Here is a 24,933-nt window from a genome sequence, read left to right as displayed (position 1 = left end):
TCAAAAAGACTTAATAAAAATGATACAAGCCTTACTCCTTAGCTTAGAGGCCAGCCGGGCATTCTAGGGGAAAGGGCAGCTCAGATAGAGAAGGGAGCACCAAATAAAGGGTGTTTGGAGGATCCTCCCAGGAGGGGAGATGCATGTCGAAAGTAGACTATGGACTGAACATGTTTGCCACTCAATGCTTCTTTTGCAGACCACAACACCCAAAAGGAGAGAGAGAACACAAGGGATTGCCCTGCCACAGAGGCGGGGGTGGTGGGGGGGGTTGGGGGTGGGGGAGATATTATCCATGGTGGTGGAAAATGGGCACTGGTGGAGGGATGGGTATCTGATCATTGTATAATCGAAACCCAAGCACAAAAAGTTGTAAATCTACAACTGTACCTCATGGTGTTTCACTAATAAAAAAAATTTAAAAAAATGATACAAACCTTATGAGCATCTTATAATTTAGAATGTTATCCTAAGGGCAAGTCATTGAAGAGTTTGGGGCAGGGGATGGGGGGTGTATGATAACTGTATATTAAGATGGTCATCGTGGTTTCTACATGGATGAGCTGGGTAGATCAAAGGACACTAGGCGGGGGGGCAGGATGTAGCTCAGTGGTAGAGCACCTACCGTGCATGGGTGAGTCTCCGGCGTCAGTCTCCAACACTAAAAAGGATGCTTGTTAGGATTCTAGCACAGAACTCAGAAAGAGAAAATGGACCAAGATGAGGCAGTGGAGAAAATGACTCACAAATGAGAAGGAAGTGGATGATTTAACTGGACACAAGGACTCTGAGTGACTTCTAGATTTCTTATTTGAATGTTTCTGAGGAGAGCTGTGTCTTTTCTTGAGAAAAGGAGCCCTATGCCTGAGAGACTGTGAGATGGCCAGGAACTTATTCAGAAAGAATCTGAACCTTCAGTTCCAAGGAAGAACTTGGAATTGAGCTGGGACATAGATCTGGGTGTTGTCAGTATCAATCAACTCTTAGCTCTTACTGCAGAGTGGAACCAATTGCTTGGTGAGTTTTAAAAAATGCCTCCCCCTGGGTCCCACCTAGAACAATTAACCATTCAGTGGGTAGAGCACTTCACTGCATAATTTCACTGCATAATCGACACTCTGTTTTTCAGTTCAAAACTTGGGTTTAAACCATTTCATTATTTAACTGTCATAGACATAATTCTGCTCATCATGCAGAAGTAAAATGTAAACAGAGCAGCAATGTATTCATCAGTGACACATGGATGCACTCTATTTTTTTCTTGGCCCCCCAAACTTGGCATTAAAATCGGTGACAATTATATGGTAAAATACAGGTAAGTTTGGGCCTGGACACTGATAATTTATTTGTCTATTTATTTACTTATTTGGTTTGGGGGCCACATTCAGTAGAACTCAAGAGCTACTCCTGACTCTACGTTTGGCAGTTGTTCCTGTTGGTGCCTGAAGGACCATGAGGTTTAAATTTTGGTCCTGGTGCATACAAAGCCTGCACCCCTGACTGCTGAGAAGTTTCCCCTGCTTGGTCCTGCTGTTCTTGGGGAATATATCTACCTCAAAGGGCTGAAAGTCACCACGAGAGTCCTTTCTACCAATATTTTGTTAAATCACTGGACTCTGAGAGACTAAAAAGAAAATTAATTAAAAATTTTAAAAAATTGGTGTATTTTGGGACCACACCCTGTGATGCTTAGGGATTATTCCTGGCTCTGCTCTCAGGAATTATGAGACTGCTGCAGATAAAACCCAGATCTGTCATGCACAAGGCAAGAGCTCAACCCACTGTACTATCTCTCTGGCCCCAAAGCAAAGTAATTTAACTGTTGCTGTAATGCTAAATTTAAGTTTAGTGTTTAGGTTAACTTTAACTTCTTTAATTCCTGAAACGAAGACCAATAATGTGAGAATAAGAGATAATCAAGTGGAATTTTTTCCCTGACAAATAAAACTGTAAAGTATTAAAAATCAGCTTTGTGTCTTAAAGTTCCTGACAAATTTCTCGTATCAGATTTTGGACCTTCAGTTCCTGACAAATTTCTCGTATCAGATTTTGGACCTTCAACGTGATATCTGTATGTTTAAATATATAAACATATATTAAACTATCCAATGGTTGCTATTAGAAACAGTCGCCCTTCCAGTCTGTGGGCTTTCTCTACCTTCCACTCATCATTGAGCTAGCGTGTATTCAGAGCACACCTGCATGCTTTAAATAATTGTGCTTGATTCTTCTTCCTCATGTTTTTTCCAAATTACCAGTTAGGCTAGCACATAATTTAGAGTAGGGTACGCTCTAGACCCATAAGAAGTCTGTTTTAAGCCAGTTTGTTACACCTACAGCATAGGACTAAGGTAAGTATTTGGGCTGGCTATTTTCTCCAAGAAATTCCATATTCAATTTATTAGTGAAAACAAAAGAAACTGTAACTTGTAAAAGGTCTCTTGGTTAAGATATTTTAATCAGGATGAAAAAGACACCTTTTATCTTCTGCTTCCCTCATGGAATTTTCAGTAAAAGTCTTTCCTCTTGTCTTTTGAAATTTAAGGTCTCTGCTCTGGGTGGGGAGGTTAGGGTAATTATTGACAGCTATTCTTCCTGTTCATTCATGGTACTTTTCAGATAAGGAGTACCTCAATGGTGTAAGTCTATTCCACTATTAACCTTTAATTAATACCGGATAAAGGTGTTAATTAATTACCCTTTAGTTAATTCCAGAATAAAAGAGTTAAGTTCATCTCTAAATTACATCAACTTTGGGTATATCTTTGCTGTGGTGTGAAGGAAGGCGATGGAACACCATGGAGACAAGGAACGTGCTTTCTCTTTGGGGGAAGTTAATTGCTCACCCACACACATTTTTATTTTTAGCAGGTTTGACCAATGTAACACAGGCAAATTGGCTTAAATATCAGTAAAAATTATTTTCTGATGGACCAGTTCTTGTCTTCCCAATGATTTTATAAATGTGTTGGTTTGCTTTCAAACTAGTTTGTGTTTTTAGTTAAAACTAGCTTGTGTCCTTGGCCCAGTCAAAAAATGAAAGTTACAACTTGAGCTTTGAGACAAACATTAACAACGGCTTGTGGAGAGGTCAATGGATAAATAAAATGTATAACATACCATGGAATAGTATTTAGTCTTTTGGAAGAAGAAGGAAAATCTATGACAATATGGTTGTACTTGGTGGACATTTGCTGAGCCAGTTACTAAAGAATAAATTGTTCATGATTCCACTTTTGTGAGGATTCTAAAATACTCAAGCTTAAAGAAGCAGGGAATAAGAACAGGGTTTATTAACAGGGGACTGAGGGAAGGAAGTAGGTATTTGCTTTTGATTGGGGACAAGTTTCACCCATACAAGATGATTAAGTTCTAGAGATATATAGCATTATGCCTGATGTGGATAACACTCTATTGTGTATGTATCACTGTATCACTGACATCCCGTTGTTCATTGATTTACTTGAGCAGGTGCCAGTAATGTCTCCATTCATCCCAGTCCTGAGATTTTTTCAGCCTCTCCTTACTCGTCTTTCTCAACGCTGCCATATTGGAGGGTCATTCAGGGAATGAGACCAGTTATATTGCTACTGTTTTTGGCAAATGAAATAAACCACAGGTAGCTTGCCAGGCTCTGCCTTGTGGGCAGGATACTCTAGGTAGCTTGCCAGGATCTCTGAGAGAAATATATATATATTATAAATATATATGTATATTTTTTTCCTCTATGATTTCCCTACAATGATATTTATGAATAATTCTTCTTTGAGCTGAGGATACAATTCAGCAAAAGAGCACGTGCCTTGTGTACTAGAAGCCTAAGTTTGGGAACTGGAGAGGTAGTTCAGTGGTTAACGCACATGCCTCACATGCAAATGACCCAAGTTCAATTCCTGGTGCTACATGGTGCCCAGGAATCTCTGTGTGCAGTCCTGGAGGGCCGGGTAATTGCAGGTGCTACAGGGTAGGGGTAGCACAGCATCTTCTGGCCTCCCACTAACCCACATTGCTTGGTTGGCCAAACAGATTTTATCATTCGAATATGTACTTTCACTGATACTTCCAAGTTTGAAAAAAATCAGGCCTCTGAAGAATCCCCAAATAGGATAGCATCAGAAATGCTATACCAGTGAACAACAAAAAATTGTTCTAGAGATGCTTTAATCCAATTCCTTTATGTCACAAGAAACCAAGAGAGGCTTTGTACTATATTCTGATGAAGATAGGTGATTCCTCTAAGGATGAAGGCTGTCTCTAGGTCCTTACACCTGAGGCATAGTCCCCTTTTTATTGTCTTGTAAGATGTCTATGAGGCATGAAAGACCAACTATTTCTCAGACTTTTTGAGCTGGAAGGAATCTGAAGATCTACCATGTAAACTCCACAACATGAACTTTAGTTTCCTTTAAAATGGTTAGAAGTAAAGTATGCATTTTTTCTTTACATTTTAAATTTATTTTCTGGCCACACCCAGCAGTGCAAAGTGGACAATTTGGTGCAAACTTGGAGAACAAAACTGGCACTCCAGTCATTTGTTCTACTTCCCCAGCCTTAAAATTACATTTTCAAAGCAAATTAAGCTTAGCACATAATCATCATTGGCTCTGAAAAGACTTCCTATATCAGTCACAGGATGGCTCAGTTTGCTAAGGGAAGAGCAACTCTAGAGTTTGAATTGTGATTTAATAATCACCTCTGAACAACCTCTGAACAATCATTCTCAAATTTATTACTTCTTTTACATAAGCACATACATCTTTTGCACTTATACTACAGAATTCAAAAACAAGTATTTCAGTGAACTTAATTTTTTATGAGAATTGTTATTAAGACACCATAATTCAAGCAGTTATTCATAGTTGAGTTTACACACTATGTTCCTGCACCAGTCCCACTACCACCATCAACTTCCCTCCGCCAGTGTTCCCAGGTCTCCCTCAGGCTCCCCCTTAGCCTGCCTCCTTGACAGGTTAATTTTCAAGTTTGGTTGTTGTTTGTATCTCTGGCTTTCAAAGACTCTACGTTTTGGATGTATAGCCATACCACTCCTCTACACCGTAGAAATACTGAGGTCCTCGACCCCTGCCCCATTGCCTCAATTACTTCCCGGCAGCTTCTCCTTGCTACCCCTCCCTCCAATTTCTTTCCCTCTCTTTCTCATTCCTATATCCAGGGGTCAAAAAGATGATCAAGTTATCTCCTTTAATTTTTTGTATTTTAATTTTTTTAAATAATTTTTTTTCTTGCTTTTTGGGTCACACCCGGCGATGCACAGGATTACTCCTGGCTCTGTACTCAGGAGCACACAGCTGGCGGGACTCAGGGGACCATATGGGATGCTGGGATTCGAACCCCGGTTGGCCGCATGCAAAGCAAATGCCCTACCCTCTGTGCTATCGCTCCAGTCCCAAGTTATCTCCTTTAATATATTGTATTTATATAATACAATTTATATTATTATTAGGGCTGGAGCGATAGCACAGCGGGTAGGGTGTCTGCCTTGCACGCAGCCAACATGGCCGGCCCGAGTTCGATTCCTCCGCCCCTCTCGGAGAGCCCGGCAAGCTACCGAGAGTATTCGATATGCCAGACACAGTAACAACAAAGTCTCCAATGGAGACATTACTGGGCCCGCTCGAGCAAATCGATTATTATTATTAAATATCCAGCTACACAAATAACATCCAGTTATTTCCTATACTACTGATAAGTGAGATCCTTTTGAGTTTATCCTTCTACTTTTGGCTTACTTAACATGATATGCTTCAGTTTCATCCATGTTGCAACAAATTGTGTGATTTCATCATTACTTGCAACTTTATAATTCACCACATCTTCATAGTCCATTCATCTTGTCCTTGGGCACCTATGCTGATTCCATATCATAGCTATAGTATACAGTGCTGCAATTAATAATGGTGTGCACATCTTTTTGAATGACTAGGGTTTTTTCTTTTTCTAATTTTATATTCTGGACTAAATACCCAGAAGTGGAACTGAAGGTCATACGGCTGCTCAATTATTACTTTACTTAGAAATCTCCATATTATTTCTTCCACCAGTCATTCTTTCCCTTTCTCTTTTTCTTCTCTTTCTGGTATTCCTATAATTTGGAGATCAATCATCTTGCTGTTATCAATCAAGAATCTTACATTTGTTTCTGTTCTTTTACTTTTCTTTTCTTACTTAATTATTGTTTTTGTCTTGTATTTGGGCTTCAACACTTCTGATATAGTTGTCTGCATACAGAATTCTGTTGCTGTGGCTTGATACTATGTTCTTTAACTCCTTCAGTTCCATTTGGACCTAATATACCCTAAATTAGTTACTCCTTGAGTTGACTGAATTTCTATTCTAGTGATTTCTATATTTCCACTGTCATTGTATGGAGTGTAGATTTGAGTTCCTCTTTAAGGAGGATCAAGAATTTTGTTGAAGTGACCAAAATATAAAGACAGTCTACAGAATGGGAAAGAATATTCGCCCAATACACATCCAACAAGGGGTTGATATCAAGGATATACAAAGTACTGGTTGAACTCCACAAGAAGAAAACATCCAACCGCATCAAAAAATGGGGCAATGAAATGAACAGAAACTTTCTCAAAGAAGAAATCCAATGGCAAAAAGGCACATGAGAAAATTCTCTACATCATTAATCATCAGGGAGATGCAGATCAAAATAACAATGAGATATCATCTCACACCACAGAGACTGACCCACATCCAAAAGAACAAAAGCAACCAGTGTTGGCACAGATGTGGCAAGAACTCTCCTCCACTGCTGGTGGGAATGCCGACGAGTTTGGCCCTTTTGGAAAACAGTATGGATGATTCTCCATAGATTAGATACTGAGCTCCCATTGACCCAGCAATACCACTCCTGGGAATATATCCCAGAGAGGCAAAAAAGTCTAGTTGAAATGACATCTGCACTTGTTTGTTCATTGCAGCACTATTTACAATAGCCAGAATCTGGAAAAAAACTTGAGTGCACGAGAACAGATGACTGGTTAAAGAAACTTTGGTACATCTACACAGTGGAGTACTATGTAGCTGTTAGAAAAGATGAAGTCATGAAATTTACATACAAGTGGTACTACATGGAAAGTATCGTGCTAAGCGAAATGAGTCAGAAAGAGAGGGACAGACATAGATTGCATTCATCTGGGAAACATAAAGTAACAAAATAGGAGACTAACACCCAAGAATAGCTGAGATAAGTACCAGGAGGTTCACTCCATGGCTTGGAGGCCATCCGCACATGCCAGGGGAAAAGGCAGTTCAGATAGAGAAGGGAGCACCAAGTAAAGGGTGTTGGGAGGATCCTCCCAGGATGGGAGATGCATGCTGAAAGTAGACTATAGACCAAACATGATTGCCACTCAATGCCTCTTTTGCAAACCACAGCACCCAAAAAGAGAGAAAGAACAAAATGGAATGCTCTGCCACAGAGGCAGGGTGGGATGGGGGGGGGGGGAAGAAGGGTTGAAGGGATACTGGGATCAGTGGTGGTGGAGAATGGGCACTGGTGGAGGGATGGGTACTCCTACACTGTATAACTGAAACTCAAGCAAAAAATTTGTAAGTCTACAACTGTACCTCATGGTGTTTCACTAATAAAAATTAAAAAAAAAGAATTTTGTTGAGCTGGAGGATTTACCAGGACTTCTCTGCCTGTCTGCCAATACAGGGGAATTCCTTTGTTTCCCCACTGCCCTTAGAGTCTTGTGGGTGGGTGTTGGTAGTTGAACTTTAAACTCCCATTTATCTGAGAACTGACCTGATTCATTACTTAATAGCATCCACAGGGCTTTGTGACTAGAGAAGCCTCTGGTGCCCCTTGGAAAAATGGACTGGGTTCACAGGAGGTGTTCAGGTCTAAGTGGATGGAAGGGGTGGAGTTCAAAGACTCATGATGCACACACCTGAATTAAACTGGAGGCAGTGGGCCTCGGTTTCCTTGAGGCTGGGGAATCCTGGGACTGAGGGCAGGGAAGCGATTGCTTCCTCTGGTCTCGAGACTGGGGAGAGGGCAACAGACTTTTTAAATATAAAATGTTGCTGTTCTCTTGAACACTGCAGTAGCTATGAAAATCTCTAGGAAATAACCTTTCTTCCAGACCCACCAACTGGAAGGCTCCAGTCGGCAACGCAAGTCACTGTGGAGGTTCGGGTCTACTGAAAGCTCATTTGTGAGTGACACAGGGTCGCCAATTAAGCAGCTTTGGTCAGAGGACTCTCCACCTGCCTGAGGAAATTTCCTTAAAGGCATGCAACAAAATAGTAATCAAGTTATTTGGAAGACACAAATATATGGCATTACTTCTATAGGAGTATTGAAGATACTGAGTACATATATATATATATATACACATATATATACATGTATACATATTAAAAGTCCATTTGGACATATAAGGAGTCTATCATTGAATTATGGAGAAATAACTTACAGAGCAAAAGTATTTTTTAAAATAATAAAAGCAGTATATTTCTAGGTACTGAATCTGCTACCCATTTCTCTTCATCTAGCATCTTAAACTTTTATCTAATTTGAGCATAAAGATTTTTTATGCTCAAGTTCAGATGAGAAGAAACCACTGCAACCATGTCATTTTGTTAATCTATTAAAATTGGATAATTTAATAAGAATAATCATTTTGAGATGTAACCAGTGTACCATTAGAATAACCATATATTTTAAGCATTTGCAAACTCTTTTTATGCCATCAAAGGTCTTATTTTTGATATGCTGTTTTCTTTGGCATTAATCATCTATCTTGTATATATTTCTTGGTCACACTGCAAAAGATGCTTTGGTGAAAGGCTGGAAGGAGAGGTAGCAGGAGAAGCAGAACAGAAACACTGAATTCCAATCATGTAGCTTGGGAGAAGCAATGTGATGCTAATCCTGCAATAGTAAATTTCTTCTTATCCCCTGAAACTGATGCTGACATTTCCATTTATTCATTCAGTTCCCTTAGACTCCTTGTCAAATCTCTTCTAGTTGCCAAGCAACAATAACAGCAATTCTGTACATAAGCATTAGGCCATAACTACTGTCAATGTTCCTCCTTTCTTTAAAAGGGAAATTTAATGACCCTTTCCTACGAGAAAATGATAACAAGAACCTGCATGTTGTGAAACCTGAAAGCTATGTGTGTGGTTTGTGTTCTCAGTGTTTGAACCCATGGACTGGGCTCAAATGACTTAAATACTCCTATTAAACTATGGAATGAACATTTGCCTCAAAGCTTGTACGGTCTGGTTCTTTAAAACAACTGTGTATCATTAAAATATCCGAATTCCACTACAGGGATTCTCTACTGAGTAAAGTTAATGTTTTAATGATGCACAATGATGGGTTTCTTTGGTATTTTTCTCTGATCCTGCTAAAATCTCTCTCATCATATGTTTGGGTTTTTCTCACCAGACGCTGTCCTATATAAAGAGTTGAACTACTTTTCAGTTCTTTGTAAAACACAGGTCGAGTCATTGACAGGAAAGGTCATAAAGCAGCTCCACTTTTGTGGCTGTACTACATCTCATAATATTCATAACAAGGAATACAAAGTAAACTATTTAGCATCTGCCTGTGGGGCAGGCTTGAGAGGGGGTGGTAAAATTTGAAATTAATGGTGATGGGAAGGTGTAATGGTAGTGGGATTGATGTTGAAATATTGAGTGTAATCAATAGTTGTGAACAACTTTATGAAAATAAAATGAAAATAAAATTGAAAAATAAGAAAAAGCAGTTCCACATTCATTAAAGTTTTATGTTTCGTTTAATATACTTTATTATCATGTCTAATCTACAGATTAAGAAACCAAGGTTCAGAAAAGTAAAATGACTTGCTGCTCAACTACAAATTGTAGAATTAATTAATTTCTGCATCTGTCACCAAAGTCCATATTCTTTTCATGACCTGGCTTCACTGGAGATCACATCGCAACCACACTGCACTAGCTTAGGAATCACAATTGAATGAGTTCAGTCATACCAGAAACTCAGCAAGTATGAACCCATTTTACAAATGAGACTCTTACCAGATTTTATTGTTAAATTTTCTTCTTAAACTTATTTACAACTGTGAATAAGTTTTCTGACAAAAATGTTATTTTGAGAATGACAGCTCTAATATTTCTTTCTTTTCTTTTAGGGGTGAGAGGTGGTGCCACAACGGGCAGTGCTCAGGGATTACTCCTGACTTTGTGCTCAGGAATCACCCATGGCGGGGCTTGGACTATATGGGCTTCCAGGGATCACAACTGGACAATACTGTGCAAGGCAAACACACTATCTGCTGTACTACTGCTCTGGATCTAATAATTCTTTCTTATTTGTTTGAGGGTCTGGAGCGTTAGCACAGTGGTAGGGCGTTTGCCTTGCATGTGGCCCAGGTTCAATTCCTTCATCCCTCTCAGAGAGCCTGGCAAGCTACCGAGAGTATCCCGCCCTAATGGCAAAGCCTGGCAAGCTACCTGTGATGTATTCAATTTGCCCAAAACAGTAACAACAAGTCTCACAATGGAGACGTTACTGGTGCCCGATCAAGCAAATCAATGAACAATGGGAGGACAGTGCAGTGCTATTTGTTTGAGAATTATATCTATAATTTTATAATCTATTTACCTTCATACCCTAGCATTTTACATAAAATACAATGAAATTGTTATTACTGAGTCTTATTCTGATTTCATCTCTGAGTTTTCATATTGAGTTTCTACAAAGGAGCTGTAAAAAGTGAGTATGCCCTAACTGTAAAAATCCTAATTAATCGGGAGGTTTTGTTCTGCTGTTTCTCCTCTGTAAAGTGACACATGGGGATAACCTCTCTTTGATTTTGGCACAGTGGGTAATGACTTACCAAAAGATAGCATTTATTATCATAAATCCTACCGGTCACCACCTGTATTTGACAACCATCTCAAAGATAATGCTTTTCTGGAGAACTATGGGTAGTCAACTAACCTTACCATCTGTTTATAAAAGCAATTTAAATCTTGTTTTAATAGCAAAGAAAGTACGAACACGAGATGACATTTTCATTAACCAACATTTCAGTTTTCAAAGAAGCCAGAGATTTTTCAAAATATTGTGAAAGGGAAATGTAGTTTTTCAAGAACCAAACTATTCAAACAGGCAAACTCTTTCATGTATTAACTGTTAGTGCATCTAACCCTGACTGGGACCAACTATGAGTCTGTCAAACTAAGAACATACAGCTGAGAGCATCTGCTACAAGGAGCAGGGCACCTCTTTAGGGAGAGAGACATGAACAATTACAGTACTAGGAATAACTGCTGTAGCACCAAAGAGAGACACTCATGGAAGCTCCAAGCAGAATTGAGAAAGTGCAGAACATTCAGGAGGAAGGAGAAAGGAGGTACCTAGAAGGGTTACTACAAAGGATGTCCTCTGGGAAGGACACCCTCAGAGCAGAAAGTCGTCTGCAAAGGCATAAAGGCAGAGACACCTGAAGAGGGTCGCACAAAGAGCTGTGAGAGGAAAGGCAGCAGGGAAAGTGGGAAAGTGCCAGGGGTAAATCCCATGGAAGATGCACATTGTTCAGCAGATGGAACTTTGATTTCATCACTATTTCCAACTTAGATCTTTATTGTTATAACCCAACAAATAAAAAATATTTTAAAATAGTGACAATTGTAGAGTCAGCTCTCTCAAATTTTCCTTTTTCTGTTTTTTCGTGGGAGGCTGGGCTACATCCAGAAGTGCTCAGGAGCTATACCTACTTCTGTGCTCAGGCGTTACATCTGGCAGTGTTCAGGGGACCATATTTGGTGCCTGAGATTGAGCCAGCGTGGGCTGTTTGCTTTACAGGTGAGTTAACCTACTGTACTGTCTTCCTGGGCCTGGAATTTTCTTTCTTTTCTTTTCTTTTTTTTGCTTTTTGGGTCACACCCAGCGATGCTCAGGGGTCACTCCTGGCTCATGTACTCAGGAATCACTCCTGGAGGTGCTCGGGGGACCATATGGGATGCTGAGAATCGAACCTGTGTTGGCCATATTGGCTGCGTGCAAGGCAAATGGCCTACCTGCTGTGCTATCACTCCAGCACCAATGGGCCTGGAATTTTCAAACTTAAGTTATTAATTCTTCCTCTGTTGTTTTATAGATCCTTGATGACACAAACAATTTCCACACTAAAGCACCTTGAGCAGTCCCCCCTCATCTGCAGGGGATATGTTCCAGGACCCCCAATAGATGACTAGAAACATGAATACTACTGACCGTTATTTAATCGTTGGGGTTAACATGGTATACAGAGTGTATTTATGATTTATCACATCATACCTCCCCATATGTGCCCATATCCCATATGGGCTGGAGCGACAGCACAGCAGGTAGGGCATTTGCCTTGCACGAGGTCGACCTGGGTTCGATTCCTCTGTCCCTCTTGGAGAGCCCAGCAAGCTACCGAGAGTATCTTGCTTGCATGGTAGAGGCTGGCAAGCTCCTCATAGCGTATTTAATATGTCCAAAACAGTAAAAACAAGTCTCACAATGGAGATGTTACTGGTTCCCGCTTGAGCAAATCGATGAACAATGAGAGGAGAGTGCTACAGTGCTACCTTCCCATACTATGCCAATATCCCTCCACTGCTATCTGAAGGACCCTTCCTGTCCATCCCCATGTCCCAGTAACCTCAATTCAATCCTCAGGATCTAAGGGTTTGTTTTTAATAAATTGTCATCTAACCCTTTTGTTTCTTTATATGCCACAATCAAGAGAGATTAGCTGGAATTGGTCTTTCTCCTTCTACTTCACCTGACATGCTCTAGTTCCAATCCATCTTGCAGCATAATGCAAGACTTCACCTTTTCTTATAGATGAGTAGTATGCCATTAAATTTATACTGTTGTTCTGATCTCTACCTAGACTATGAATTTTTACATACAGCACAACATATCTATGATAAAATGCAATTTATGGGGGCTGGAAAGAGAGCTCAATAAGCCAAGCACATGCTTAAGTTGAATCCCAGGTATCACTTATCTCCTCCAGAACTGCTCCAGGGAGTATCCCCTGAGCACTGATGGTGTGACTTAAAATACAAAGAAACAGAAGTTCAATTTATAAATGACATAGGAAGAGATTAACAAGTTATAACAAAATAGAATAATTAGAACAACATACTGCAATAAAGCATGTCAACATGGTCTCTTATTATAGGATAACTTATTGTAGGATCACTTCTGGTAAGGCTCAGAAGACCATATGGGATGTTGAATATTGAACCCAGGTCTGCTGCACAGAAGGCATATACCCACTTCTGGTAAGGCTCAGAAGACCATATGGGATGTTGAATATTGAACCCAGGTCTGCTGCACAGAAGGCATATACCCACTGTACTATCTCTCTGACCCTTAAAATGAATATTTCTGAGTCATACTGAACATAATGGGAAGAGCAAAAAGTAAACCCACATGTGTGAGGACTCCTGTACAACCAGTTCATCTAACTGAGGACCCCTAAGAGAGAAAACGTGAATTCATTTCCTCACAAGACTTTTTATTTTTATCAATTATTCAATTTCTCATGATCTTGTCCAGACATTGTATAAGAACAATGCATACATCTGGTGTCAGATCTCCAAAAGTTTATACTTTAAGATATAACAGTCATTACTGTTCTTAATTTTCAGAATAAAATGCCATTGCCATGTGACAGACTGAGAAACTAATCATAAAAAGGATATGAAAGCTAATAAGTAAAGGAAATACATGTACAAAAATAAATGTAAAATTATAAATGCTCATCTTTTCTGTTAGAGTCATTTTACTGAGTTGAGAAATCTATTAACCTTTTGACATAGGAAGATGGTATTAACTCATTGAGTAAGAGCTCTACTTGCATTGTCATGTAGATTCATAATATTTACAAATTAAACATTACCCTCTTTCAAAACAATGCCAGCATTTTTGATAAGCTGCTGACGTGTGATGGCAAACACATCTCCTGCTAATCTTCCTATGTGGATGTGACAGTGATCGTGACGAGTGGGTAGAAGTGGTGCCTAAGAGGAAGCAGGCAGTGTTTGGTGTACCTCTGTGGTCTGTGGAGAATAGCCTCCTTTCCTTACCTGTACTTTAGCCCTCTGTTTTCAGTAACACACAGCTACTCAGAGGCCTGAGCCTACCAATGACCTGTCAAGAACTGTGGTCCTTCCATGCTAAGAAGCAGTAAGGTGGTGGAAAGAGCACAGACTTTAAAACCAGGTTTCTCTGTATGTCCCAAGAGTCTGACTTTAACTAATCACTTTACTTCATGCTCAGTGGGTAAAGCATTTAACAGGAGGGTTTAGAAGACATAAGCATAATAGCTGACAGAGCTAGGGAGAACTTTAAAAAATATCACAAAAAGCCATGCTCCTGCTTTGAACCTTCAACAGCTTTCTTTTGTCATTGCAATAATACTCTATATGACCCTCAGTTTCTGCATTTTTCAGGGCCCTTTGGTAGTCTGATCATGATTTGTGCATGGTGGGGGGAGGTGGAGATGTGGGGTGGTGATCCTTTTTAGAATAATGTTTTAATATTCACAAACTAAAATACAAAGAATTGCAAAGAAACCATTCAGATTGAAACAAAGTTGAAAGAATAATAAAAAACAAATTTAGGCTACAGTAATCTTTGTGCTTCTATACCAACATCAAATAACACAATATAAGGCAGGTTCAATAAACTACAGTAATTTTAAAGTAGTGATAAAAGAAACCATTTCAACCATGCAACAAATGTCATTTGATCTGAAGGTAACTGTGATTTATTTCTACTTTTTAAAGTAACAGATACTCTTGCTAGTACTGTGGGTATTTTTTCCTTCTGCCTACACTCCAAATAGAAGGAAACTCTAGATATCATTTGGTGAAGAAGAAAATTTATTTTTTCCCATCTAAGCTCATGAGTCCAGGATTCCACCCAGGTTTCTGCCAGAAGCCAGGAACAATGTGAAGGGATGATATTCTAATCACAGGACTCTTAAAATACTTTGGCTTAGTCCACCTCAAGCCCTGACCTCTGCTTTTCTATCACAAGGATGATGCTTCTTTTCTGCTGTCTTCATCTCCTCAAATCTCTCCCCCTCCCAGAGAGCTGTGCTGACCAAGCCCCTCCCTGTGACAGCTGTTCCCTCACGGAGGCCCTCACAAGCAGAAACCACTGGGTTTTGTTACCTATTCCGGGGTTCACTTTCTAGGTTCCTGACCCAAAAGCAAGTCCCATGGCAGCAGGCATATACTGGACATGTTCCAAACAATATCTCCAGCACCTGCAGCTATGCTGGCATAAAGCAGGGTCAACATCTCTTTCCTAAATCAAAGGAAAACGAATGCCTCCATGAACATGACTCCTCTCACACTTTACTCTGTATTTTTGGTGCTGTGAGGACACAAAGAGTAGAGAGACAAACTGGCACCCTCTGGCTGGTGGACTGCCTGGTGGAGGCTGGAAATGGCCTGGAAGCAAGCGGGGAAAGTTCCAGTGCAGGTTCTGCCACTCTGCTGTGGGGCCACCAAGGGTGCAGATGAATGGGGTGGACAAAATGCACCTTTAGGGCTCACATAACTGATAACCTATTTTCATTTATTTATAAATAATAAGGAGCCACCTACAGTGGTGTATGGGGTGTGAGGTGGGTATTCCTGCTAATGGCTGGCCTAACACTTTGGGCCTGATGGCATAATGCTGGCACCCAGCACAGCTTGCGGGCACCAGGGGCAAACCCCAGGGTGTCAGGTGGCCCTGCAGTACTGAAAACTGAACTCAAGGCTTCATACATGGTAGATATGTGCTCTTGCTCTAGCGCTATCTTCCTGGCCTCTGATTGATGGTTTATGGTCACTTAAGTAAAGTTAGTCTTGTGGCAGGCGAGAAATTGTGATTTTAATTAGAGGTTACCTTACAGGGTAGGACAGAGACTTGGATGGGTTTGGAATTTAATCAGCCTTCAATAAGTAATGAGGAGGGGGAGTTAGGGAGTCAAACATTTTTAGTGTTGAAAGATACTGAAGGTTACCAGGCCTGGTCATTAGGTGAAATGCTGGTTTCTTCTCCCTGAGGCCATTCTAAAGACAGCAACAAAGCTAGCTCTTTGGCACAACCAGCAGAGTCGTGAAGAGTGCGGATAGCAGAATGGCACTCCAGGAATTCATTATTCTAGCTCTGCTATATACATATAGGTAAGTTACTTAACTTCTCTATATCTCAGTCTCCTCCTCTATAGAGAAGAGTAATGATTGTAATAATCTAAAGGGGTCAAATTAAAGATTAAATGAGATATTGAATGTAATATGCTTAGCACACTTCCAATACACACTACTTATGATCTTGTCAAATCATTTTTTAGGGATGTGGCTCAGTGGCAGAGTATCTGGCTTGAGCATAGGATACTAAGTTTGATTTTCAGTACACGTCCACATTGTCCACTTCTATGTTGTGTTAGTGCCCCATTAACACTAATACCACTAATATACTAATAAAAATCACAAGCCCTCTACCCAACACTGTTGCAGTCAAATGTGTATTGTGTATGTGCTGCAACACATGTGCAAACCCTGGCCAGCAACACAACCAAATGTGTGACCCCCAGACATCGTTAACAGTGAAGAGAAAGAAAGGAGGTTAACTCAAAACAGTGTTTGCCGGCATATATGCTGCCCAAGTCCGTGTGCTGCTTAAGCTAACGTGGCTGAGTAAAGGTGGTGCTGAAGCACATGTGTCGCCTTCATCTTCCCTCTTGAGATGTGTACCTTCTTGCTTTCATGTGTAATGCTGTGTAGTGTGTAGTGTAGGGCTCTCTCTCTGCCTTTGGAGAAGCCTGTGTTCTCCCTTGAGCACGTATTACTCTCCATTTTCTCCCACTTTCTCTTCCTCCTTCCCTCCAAAACCTCCAAATAAAATGTTTTACTTCACACACACAAAAAATACTGTTTGCCATTTGTGCCCCAACTAGCTAAAAAATCGATAAAAGATATGAAATTTTTAGTGTATGAAATTTAACATGTAAACCACAATCCATTTTCCCCCTTATTCTGTTGCAACTGAGTTTTTACTAGACAATGTTAACCAATTTATAGTTTCTACAGACTAATATATAGCTTTATCTTACCTTTTCCTTGACATTTACATGAGCATTTAGTTCAGCCATCTTGCTTCTAGTGGGGTAAGCCCTACAAGAAGAGGGGAAAAGAATAGCATTTTAAAAATTGATTTTTAACATTTTTTTTGTTTTTTTCAACTGAGTAAACAATTCGATTTGGACACAATCATAAATGCCATTTTCGGAACAAAAAATATGTTTTTTTTCCCTTTATTTTATTTTTTTTTTTAAAGTTGTAGATTTACAATTTTTTGTGCTTTGGTTTCAATTATACAATGATCAGATACCCATCCCTCCACCAGTGCCCATTTTCCACCACCATGGATAATATCCCTCCCACCCCCATCCCCCCATCCCCCCTGTCTCTGTGGCAGGGCAATCCCCTGTGTTCTCTCTCTCCTTTTGGGTGTTGTGGTCTGCAAAAGAGGCATTGAGTGGCAAACATGTTCAGTTCATAGTCTACTTTCTACATGCATCTCCCCTCCTGGGAGGATCCTCCAAACATCCTTTATTTGGTGCTCCCTTCTCTATCTGAACAGCCCTTTCCTCTAGGATACCCGGCTGGCCTCTAAGTTATGGAGTAATCCTCCTGGTGCTGATCTCAGCTATTCTTGGGTATTAATCTCATACTTTGCGGAACAAAAAATATGTTTAAGCTAAATGTTTTTCTCAGATATGTTCTAAAAGCATGTTATAACATTAGAAGACATTGTAAAATATTTTATTCATACGGTATTGACACAAAAACTAACAATGACATATGGGTATGCACCAAACCACTATTCTTTCTTCTTATGTAAGAGAAAGATGGTCAGAAACAGTGGAATAAGGGAGAGTGTACCTGTTTTAATTAAATATTGCCATTATGATCTCAAAGATTTTTATCAACCTCTAGTTAATAAAATAAGTATTTGTGAATGTTTGCATGTATGTAAGTATACAAAGAACTCCAGGAAAAAACAGAGAAATGGTTTCAGATTCAAACATAAGAAACACTGTACACAACCACCTTTAAAATATTTCTTTTCACTTGTCAGGATACCATGAAAAATCTTCCAGATCAATATGTATCAAACATTATTATACTTGGTTTTTTTGTTGTTACTACTGTTTTATGACAAAATATTATCATTTTATTTCAGACCACTGAAAGTTAAATAGAAATGGCTACTACAATTTCAACCAACCCATTCCAAATTTTATCAGAATCTATTTTGTTTGTCTTAAAAAATATAAAGAACAAGTTACAAAGCTGTAAGGTGAATAGTGTCTATAATTTTTAATACTGTGCATTAAGCTTGCTAAGAGATTAGACAGCAATGAGATGTACTATGATGAAGATTTTGCAGTATATAGAAATATTATGCCACCATATATGTTTTGGGGTGCTGAACCAGTTGATCATATTCCTTGTCGATGTCGTCAATGATGGCATCTTCCCATGTTGCCGCAATAGTGCCAAAGAGCTCCCAGTTGGTGGTCATTCTGGGAGTTCTCTTCTAAAACTTTGCAGCCCTTTTCCCCCGCTCCATAAAGTAGAATTTTGAACGAAGGAGATGGTGGTCTGATCCCGTTTGGAATATTGGGAAAACAGTGACATCGGTCAGGCAAAACTGTCGATTGAATATGATGTGGTAAATTTCATTGTGGAACTGTCCACTGAGAGACTCCGATGTCCAACATTTAGATTAGGCCTTCTGGAACTGTGAGTTACTATGGATGGTCTTGGTTGACACGATGAACTCAGCCTCTCACCCTGTTCATTCCATTCTAGGCCATGATTGTGTGCAGAATGCTGAGAGAGAGAAAGCCAAAAAAGACGCCTGTCTTCGGAAATTCTAGAGCTCATTCGCCAATTTGCAAGCCTCAAGCAAGCCCTAGCTAATGTCTGAGTTCCCAAAGCAGTACAGGGAAGTGATAAAGGAAGACCTCAAAGAGAGAAGAGCAGCAGTGTTGCTGGTAAAAGTATTTGCAACGCCCGCCTGTCCTTTGCCAACTACAAGACCAAGATGATTGCCCTCCAATATCCTGATGGATCTATCACATCCTCTAGAAGGGCAATGGAGATTATCCATGGCTTCTACTCAAATCTCTTCGATATCCACATTCACCTGCCCACATACCAAATTCTGCAGGATGAATATGTCGTTCTCAACATTCTCCCTTCTGAAAGCTGACATGCCATTTTGTCAGTAAAGAAGCGAACAGCACCTGTCCCAGACAAGTTCAGAAATGAACACCTGAAGAATCTGCCATCAATACACTGGCTCAGTTCTTCACACACTACCTGTCTGAATGCAAGGTTCCATCCCAATGGAAAACCAGCAGGACCGTTCTGCTGTACAAGGAAGACATCTACGACATTGGTAACTATTGCCCGATCTTCCAGTTGTCCGTCATCTACAAGTTGTTTGCTTGAGTCATCCTGAATAGGACTGGCAGAACACTAGACGAAGGACAACCATGTGAGCAAGCCAGGTTCCAAAAAGGATTCAACATGATTGACCATATCTACACAGTGACCAAGCTCACTGAGGTTTCCTGGGAGTTCAAGATGCCGCTCTGTCTATGTTTATCAATTTCAAGAAGGCCTTTGATTCTGTTGACACTGAAGTGGTCACCGAAGCCCTAGCCAAACTGGGCATTAAAACTCAATACATCAGGATCCTCCACTAGCTGTATTATGATTCACCACCAGGATCTCACCATTTTACAAGGAAGTGATCATCAACATAAAGGGAGGGATTTGGCAGGGTGATACAATTTCGCTGAAACTCTCAGTGCTACCCTTGAGAATGTCATGCAAGAACTGGAATGGGAAGGAATGAGAGTGAAGATAGACGGTTGGCAACTACATCACCTCCGCTTTGCTTATGACATCGTTCTAATAACACCAAACATTAGTCAAGCTGCACAAATGCTGGCCAGCTTCTACCGTGATTGTGGAAAGGTCGGACCACAGCTGAATTTCACGAGACTGTTCATGAAAAACGGACAGTTCCTGATGTTCCATTTGCTCTCAATGAACAGAGCATCTATGAATGCAGCAGTTATGTGTACCTAGGTCAAAAACTCAACATGAAGAATGACCTGGCACCTGAGCTGCGCAGGAATGAGAGTGGCTTGGAATGCCTTCAGAGTGTTGAAGAAATAGCTAAGAAGACAAAGAACCTCTGGCTTTGGGCACATCTCTTTGACTCCACCATTCTCACTGCACCAACATATGCTTCAGAGACCCTACGAAAACAGTATGAGAATGCTATTCAGGTCTCCCAAAGAGGAATAGAAAGAGCTATGCTTGGAGTTATCACACTTCACTGAAGTGAGAGAAGGAATATGGAGTTCCAATCTCTGTCGATAATTGAGAATCCAAGATGCTGTCTCGTCTGTCAAGGAGTCGAAAATCAGATGGGCTGGACACATAATGTGATTTGAAGATGACCGCTGGATTCCACGGGATGTCAAAAGAATGAGTGGCCACCCACCTATGAGATGATCAGACTTCTTCAAGACCCTGAACAAATGGTTTGAGGCTCTTCGTGTTCCTGGAGCGAGCAGATGCCATTGGGCTACACTAGCATGCGACAGGGATGACTGGAGACGTTATTGGAGCCTGTTAACGGGATGTCAAGTGATCAAGTGATACACATTTTGCAGAGGGTTCCCTACAAGCTATGTTCTGGCACCCCCTACAGGCAGTTAATGGTCTGGTGGGCTGCAGTTCAGTGAGGGAGTCCAAATAAGCAGTATATCTTGGGTCTTACAGTATAGGGGATTACCTGGGCACTCAAGCAGTGCTTGGGGAATCATTGGAGTCATACCCAGATATGCTCAGGAAATTATGTGGTGTCAGGGACTGAGCCCTGATTGACCACAGGGAAGGCCTTAAGTAAAGGCCTTAAGCCCTTTACTTGCTTTTTGGCCCCTGATTCACTATATTTTAATAACCATAAATTAATGATCACCAGTTTCAAATGGACCATTAAACTTATATATGGTTCTTCGTTTCTCTAAATTCTTTAGATTTTTCTGACTTTGGAGTTTAGGTTTTTTTTGTGATGTGGCCTGCACTAAGAACTATGTTCTTTCTATGTTTTTTTTTTTTTTGGTTTATTTTTATTTATTTGTGTGTGGTGTGTGTGTGTTAGGGATCACATCCAGTGAAGCTCAGGGGCTACTCTCAGTATCTGAGGGTCACTTTTGGTGGTGTTTTGGGACTCTGTATTGCTGTGGATTGAACCCAGATCTCTTGCAACTACAGCCTTGCACTCCCACCTACTGAGCAATGTCCTAGGTTGAAGGATCTGCACTCTTAATGTCAAACTGTGGTTTCCATTTTTTTCTTATCTGGCCTAAACCTTTCACTGTTATTATGGAAGACAGCTCTCATATATTTAATAGTTTCAATCTCTCTCTCTCTCTCTCTTTCTCTTTTTTTTTTTTCTTTTTGGGTCACACCCCGCGATGCTCAGGGGTTACTCCTGGCACTCAGGAATTACTCCTGGCAGTGCTCGGGGGACCATATGGGATGCTGGGAATTGAACTCGGGTTGGTCGCGTGCAAGGCAAACACCCTACCTGCTGTGCTATCGTTCCAGCCCCTCAGTCTCTTTCTGAAATAGGACATAAACATCTTAAAACGAATTGGTTCAGAAATTTTCAGCTAGACAGGCCAAGGTATGAATATAATACCTATTTGCATGTTCAAGGCTCTCTGTAAATCAAGAATAGAGTGATATTTTTATTCTTTTTGACTTTTGCTATAAAGTGTCATATCTAGGGCTGATACATTTTAGAAATATCTTGCCAAAACTCTCTGATTTCTTCCCATCATTTTATTTTAAACCTGTCATAAATAAAACACTTGGATCTACTGCTTTTTGTTGATTTTACAATGCAAATTTGGTAATTTGGAATCTTTGGCAATCCTTTTTTATTTGGGGGGGATCACGCCCAGCGATACACAGGTGTGACTCCTGGCTCTGCACTCAGGAATTACCCCTGCTGATGCTCAGGGGACCATATGGGGTGCTGGGAATCAAACCCGGGTCTGTTGTGTGCAAGGCAAACACCCGACCTGCTATGCTATTGCTCAAGCCCTGGTAATTTGGAATCTTTTCCAAATTACTCAGATACTTTTCCAGCAGAAAGCCACACAAACACATTATTATATACCATTGAATGTTAAAAATAGTAAGATTTTTTATAAGTTTACACATGATAGCTCTTGGAGAGCCCAGCAAGCTCTCTCGGAGAGCCTGGCAAGCTACCAAGAGTATCCCACCAGCATGGCAGAGCCTGGTAAGCTACCCGTGGCGTATTCAATATGCCAAAAACAGTAACAATAATGGGTCTCATTTCCCTGATTCTAAAAGAGCCTCCACTTTGGAAACCACAACACCCAATAAGAGAGAGAGAGAACAAAAGGGAATGCCCTGCCACAGAGGCAGGGTGGGATGGAGGCATGGGGGGGTGGGAGGGATACTGGGATTCGTGGTGGTGGGAAATGGGCACTGGTGGAGGGATGGGTATTTGATCATTGTATAATTGAAACCCAAGCACAAAAATTTGTAAGTCTACAACTGTATCTCATGATGTCTCGCTAATAAAAATTAAAAAAAAATATATAAGAGCCTCTAATAAGGTAGCGTTGAGGAGAGGCTGGTAAAATCTCAGGGCTGGGATGAATGAAGATGTTACTGGCACCCGCTCGAGTAAATCAATGAGCAATGGGATGACAGTGACAGTGACACATGATAGGGCCTGATAAATGCCTTTAGGCATACTCACTGGGAGACAGTATGTACTCAATCCCTATCCAGGCAACTTCTTTCCATGTGCCATCTAAAGAGTTCCTAGGGTTCAATTCCCACCCCAGAAAATCCTGGATATCAGCATCTGCATGTAGCATCACCATGTTGCCCTCAGCTTTGCTAATTTCTCAGGTGGGCACCCCCCAAAGGACCAGGTGCCCAATGTGGGCAGCCTGGAGCTGGAAGGGGCATTAAGATCTGAGCCTAAGGCCCCCAATCAAATTCTCATCCCTGAGAAGTCCTGGATATCGGTACCTGCCTGCACTATTATCTCTCCATCCCCAACACTGCCAAAAAGTATGAAAGAGAATGAATGTAACCCTAATGTCACCCTTCACTGCCCAAATTTAATAACCCCATAGAAGTATACACTCTTAGAATAAACCCTACTGATTCTAGAGGCTGAATCAGTAAGAGTATCCTCACAAATATGAAGTATGAAAATGCACCCTGAGGAGTACGTGCACCTAAATCAAAGAGGTCTGAAGGGTCCCAGTTTACGTGAACTCATTTTTTAAAAAAATTCTAAGATAAACTGTAATAAAATGGCAAAAGCTAAAGACAGAGACAGAATGTTGCAAGCAGAAAGTTCAAAAAAGAAGCTCACATACAAAGGAAATCCCGTAAGATTCATAGCAGATTAAACAAATAAGACCCAATGGACCAGAAAAGAATGGGGAGATAGAGTAAAAACAGCTGAATGAAATGAAAGCTTCACCAAGAAAATTTTGTGCAGCTAGATAATCATCTTGATTAAACTAAATGACACAAAATTTCATATACAGGCAGCAGTTTAAGATCTTCACAGCCTTAAAACTAGTTCTGCAGGAAGCACTCAAGGATTTTCTTCTTTAAAAGGCAAGACAAACCCCACAATAACACATAACTCCTACAAAATGATAGCAATAAATCCTCCATATCAATAATTTCACTCAATGTCAATGAACTGAACTCACTAACCAAAAGACAGAGAAGCAGAATGGATCAGAAAACTGAACTCAATATTCTGATGCCTACAAGAGACATACCTGAATAAAAAACAATCTTTCAGGCAAATACTAACTTTTTTTTTTATGTAGGAGTACTGCTAGTTACACAGCCACTGATTAGCTGATTGAATTAGGCATGAACTCCACCTTACTTTTTGTTTTTCATTTTTTATAATTTTATTTGCTGAATCACCGTGAGAGTAGTTACAAAGCTTTCGGGTTTAAGTCTCGGTCATACAATGAAACATCCATACCTTCACCAGTGCCCATTCTACACCACCAAAAACCCCAGTATACACCCACCCCACGCCCTCCCCCTACCTGTGGGGCAGATGATTTCCATATTACTCTCTCTCTACTTTGATCACATTCAATATTTTGACACCAGACCCACCATTATTATTTGGGATTTTACCCCAACAGTCAGATCTGCTGAAAAGGCAACAGTAGACAATTTGTTTTCTATTACTGGTTAAGAATAACATATGATGTTGCGTGGCTGCATGATTTTGAAATTCCAAAATTTTAACACTTAAATCTGGTGGGATTTCTGCCAAAACATGCTGGGTTCCGAGATTTGTTCCTGAGTCTCTGGGATCATGGCTGTTAAGCAGCTTAATCAGGAGCCAGAAAGGCCGTTCATAGGTGGCAACTTGGGGTCTCATTGGGATGGGGAGGAATGGGCTGGCTCCACCCCTATCCTGTGAGGCCCTGCGTGTCTCATCACTGAGAGCCCAAACCCGAATGTCCAGTGGCCTCTGGAGGATAGCAGCCACCAAGCCGCCTAGGGAGAGCAGGTCAAGGCACGAAACCTATTCCCACCTGGGTTGGCCTAGCACCGGTAACCTACTGCAGGGACTGGACACATTTCTTCCAAAAGCCATTGGGTTTCAAGATTTGTTTCTGAGTCTCTGGGATCATGGCCGTTAAGCAGTAAGATCAGGAGCCAAAGAGCTCATGCCTCCAATTATATAAATGAGCCCGAGGTGGTTTGTGGGTGTGATTCCCA

At 40.6% G+C, this 24,933-nt stretch overlaps 1 protein-coding gene across 2 annotated transcripts in view; it reads right to left on the bottom strand.

The window, feature by feature from the left end:
- The window catches only part of SPATS2L (spermatogenesis associated serine rich 2 like), a 199,766-nt gene that overhangs the window by 80,081 nt on the left and 94,752 nt on the right, over nt 1-24,933 (bottom strand). For both annotated transcript variants that reach the window (XM_056111822.1, XM_056111821.1), the window contains exon 3: nt 17,133-17,193. In XM_056111822.1, coding sequence (XP_055967797.1) covers nt 17,133-17,171 — 39 coding nt within the window. In that variant the 5' untranslated portion in view covers nt 17,172-17,193. The remainder of the gene's footprint in view (nt 1-17,132; nt 17,194-24,933) is intronic.

Source organism: Sorex fumeus, unplaced genomic scaffold (assembly GCF_029834395.1).
Source record: "Sorex fumeus unplaced genomic scaffold, SorFum_2.1 ptg000014l, whole genome shotgun sequence".
NCBI lineage: Eukaryota > Metazoa > Chordata > Mammalia > Eulipotyphla > Soricidae > Sorex > Sorex fumeus.
Note: the sequence above shows the minus strand (reverse complement) of the source record. Positions and strands in the feature narration are given on the sequence as shown.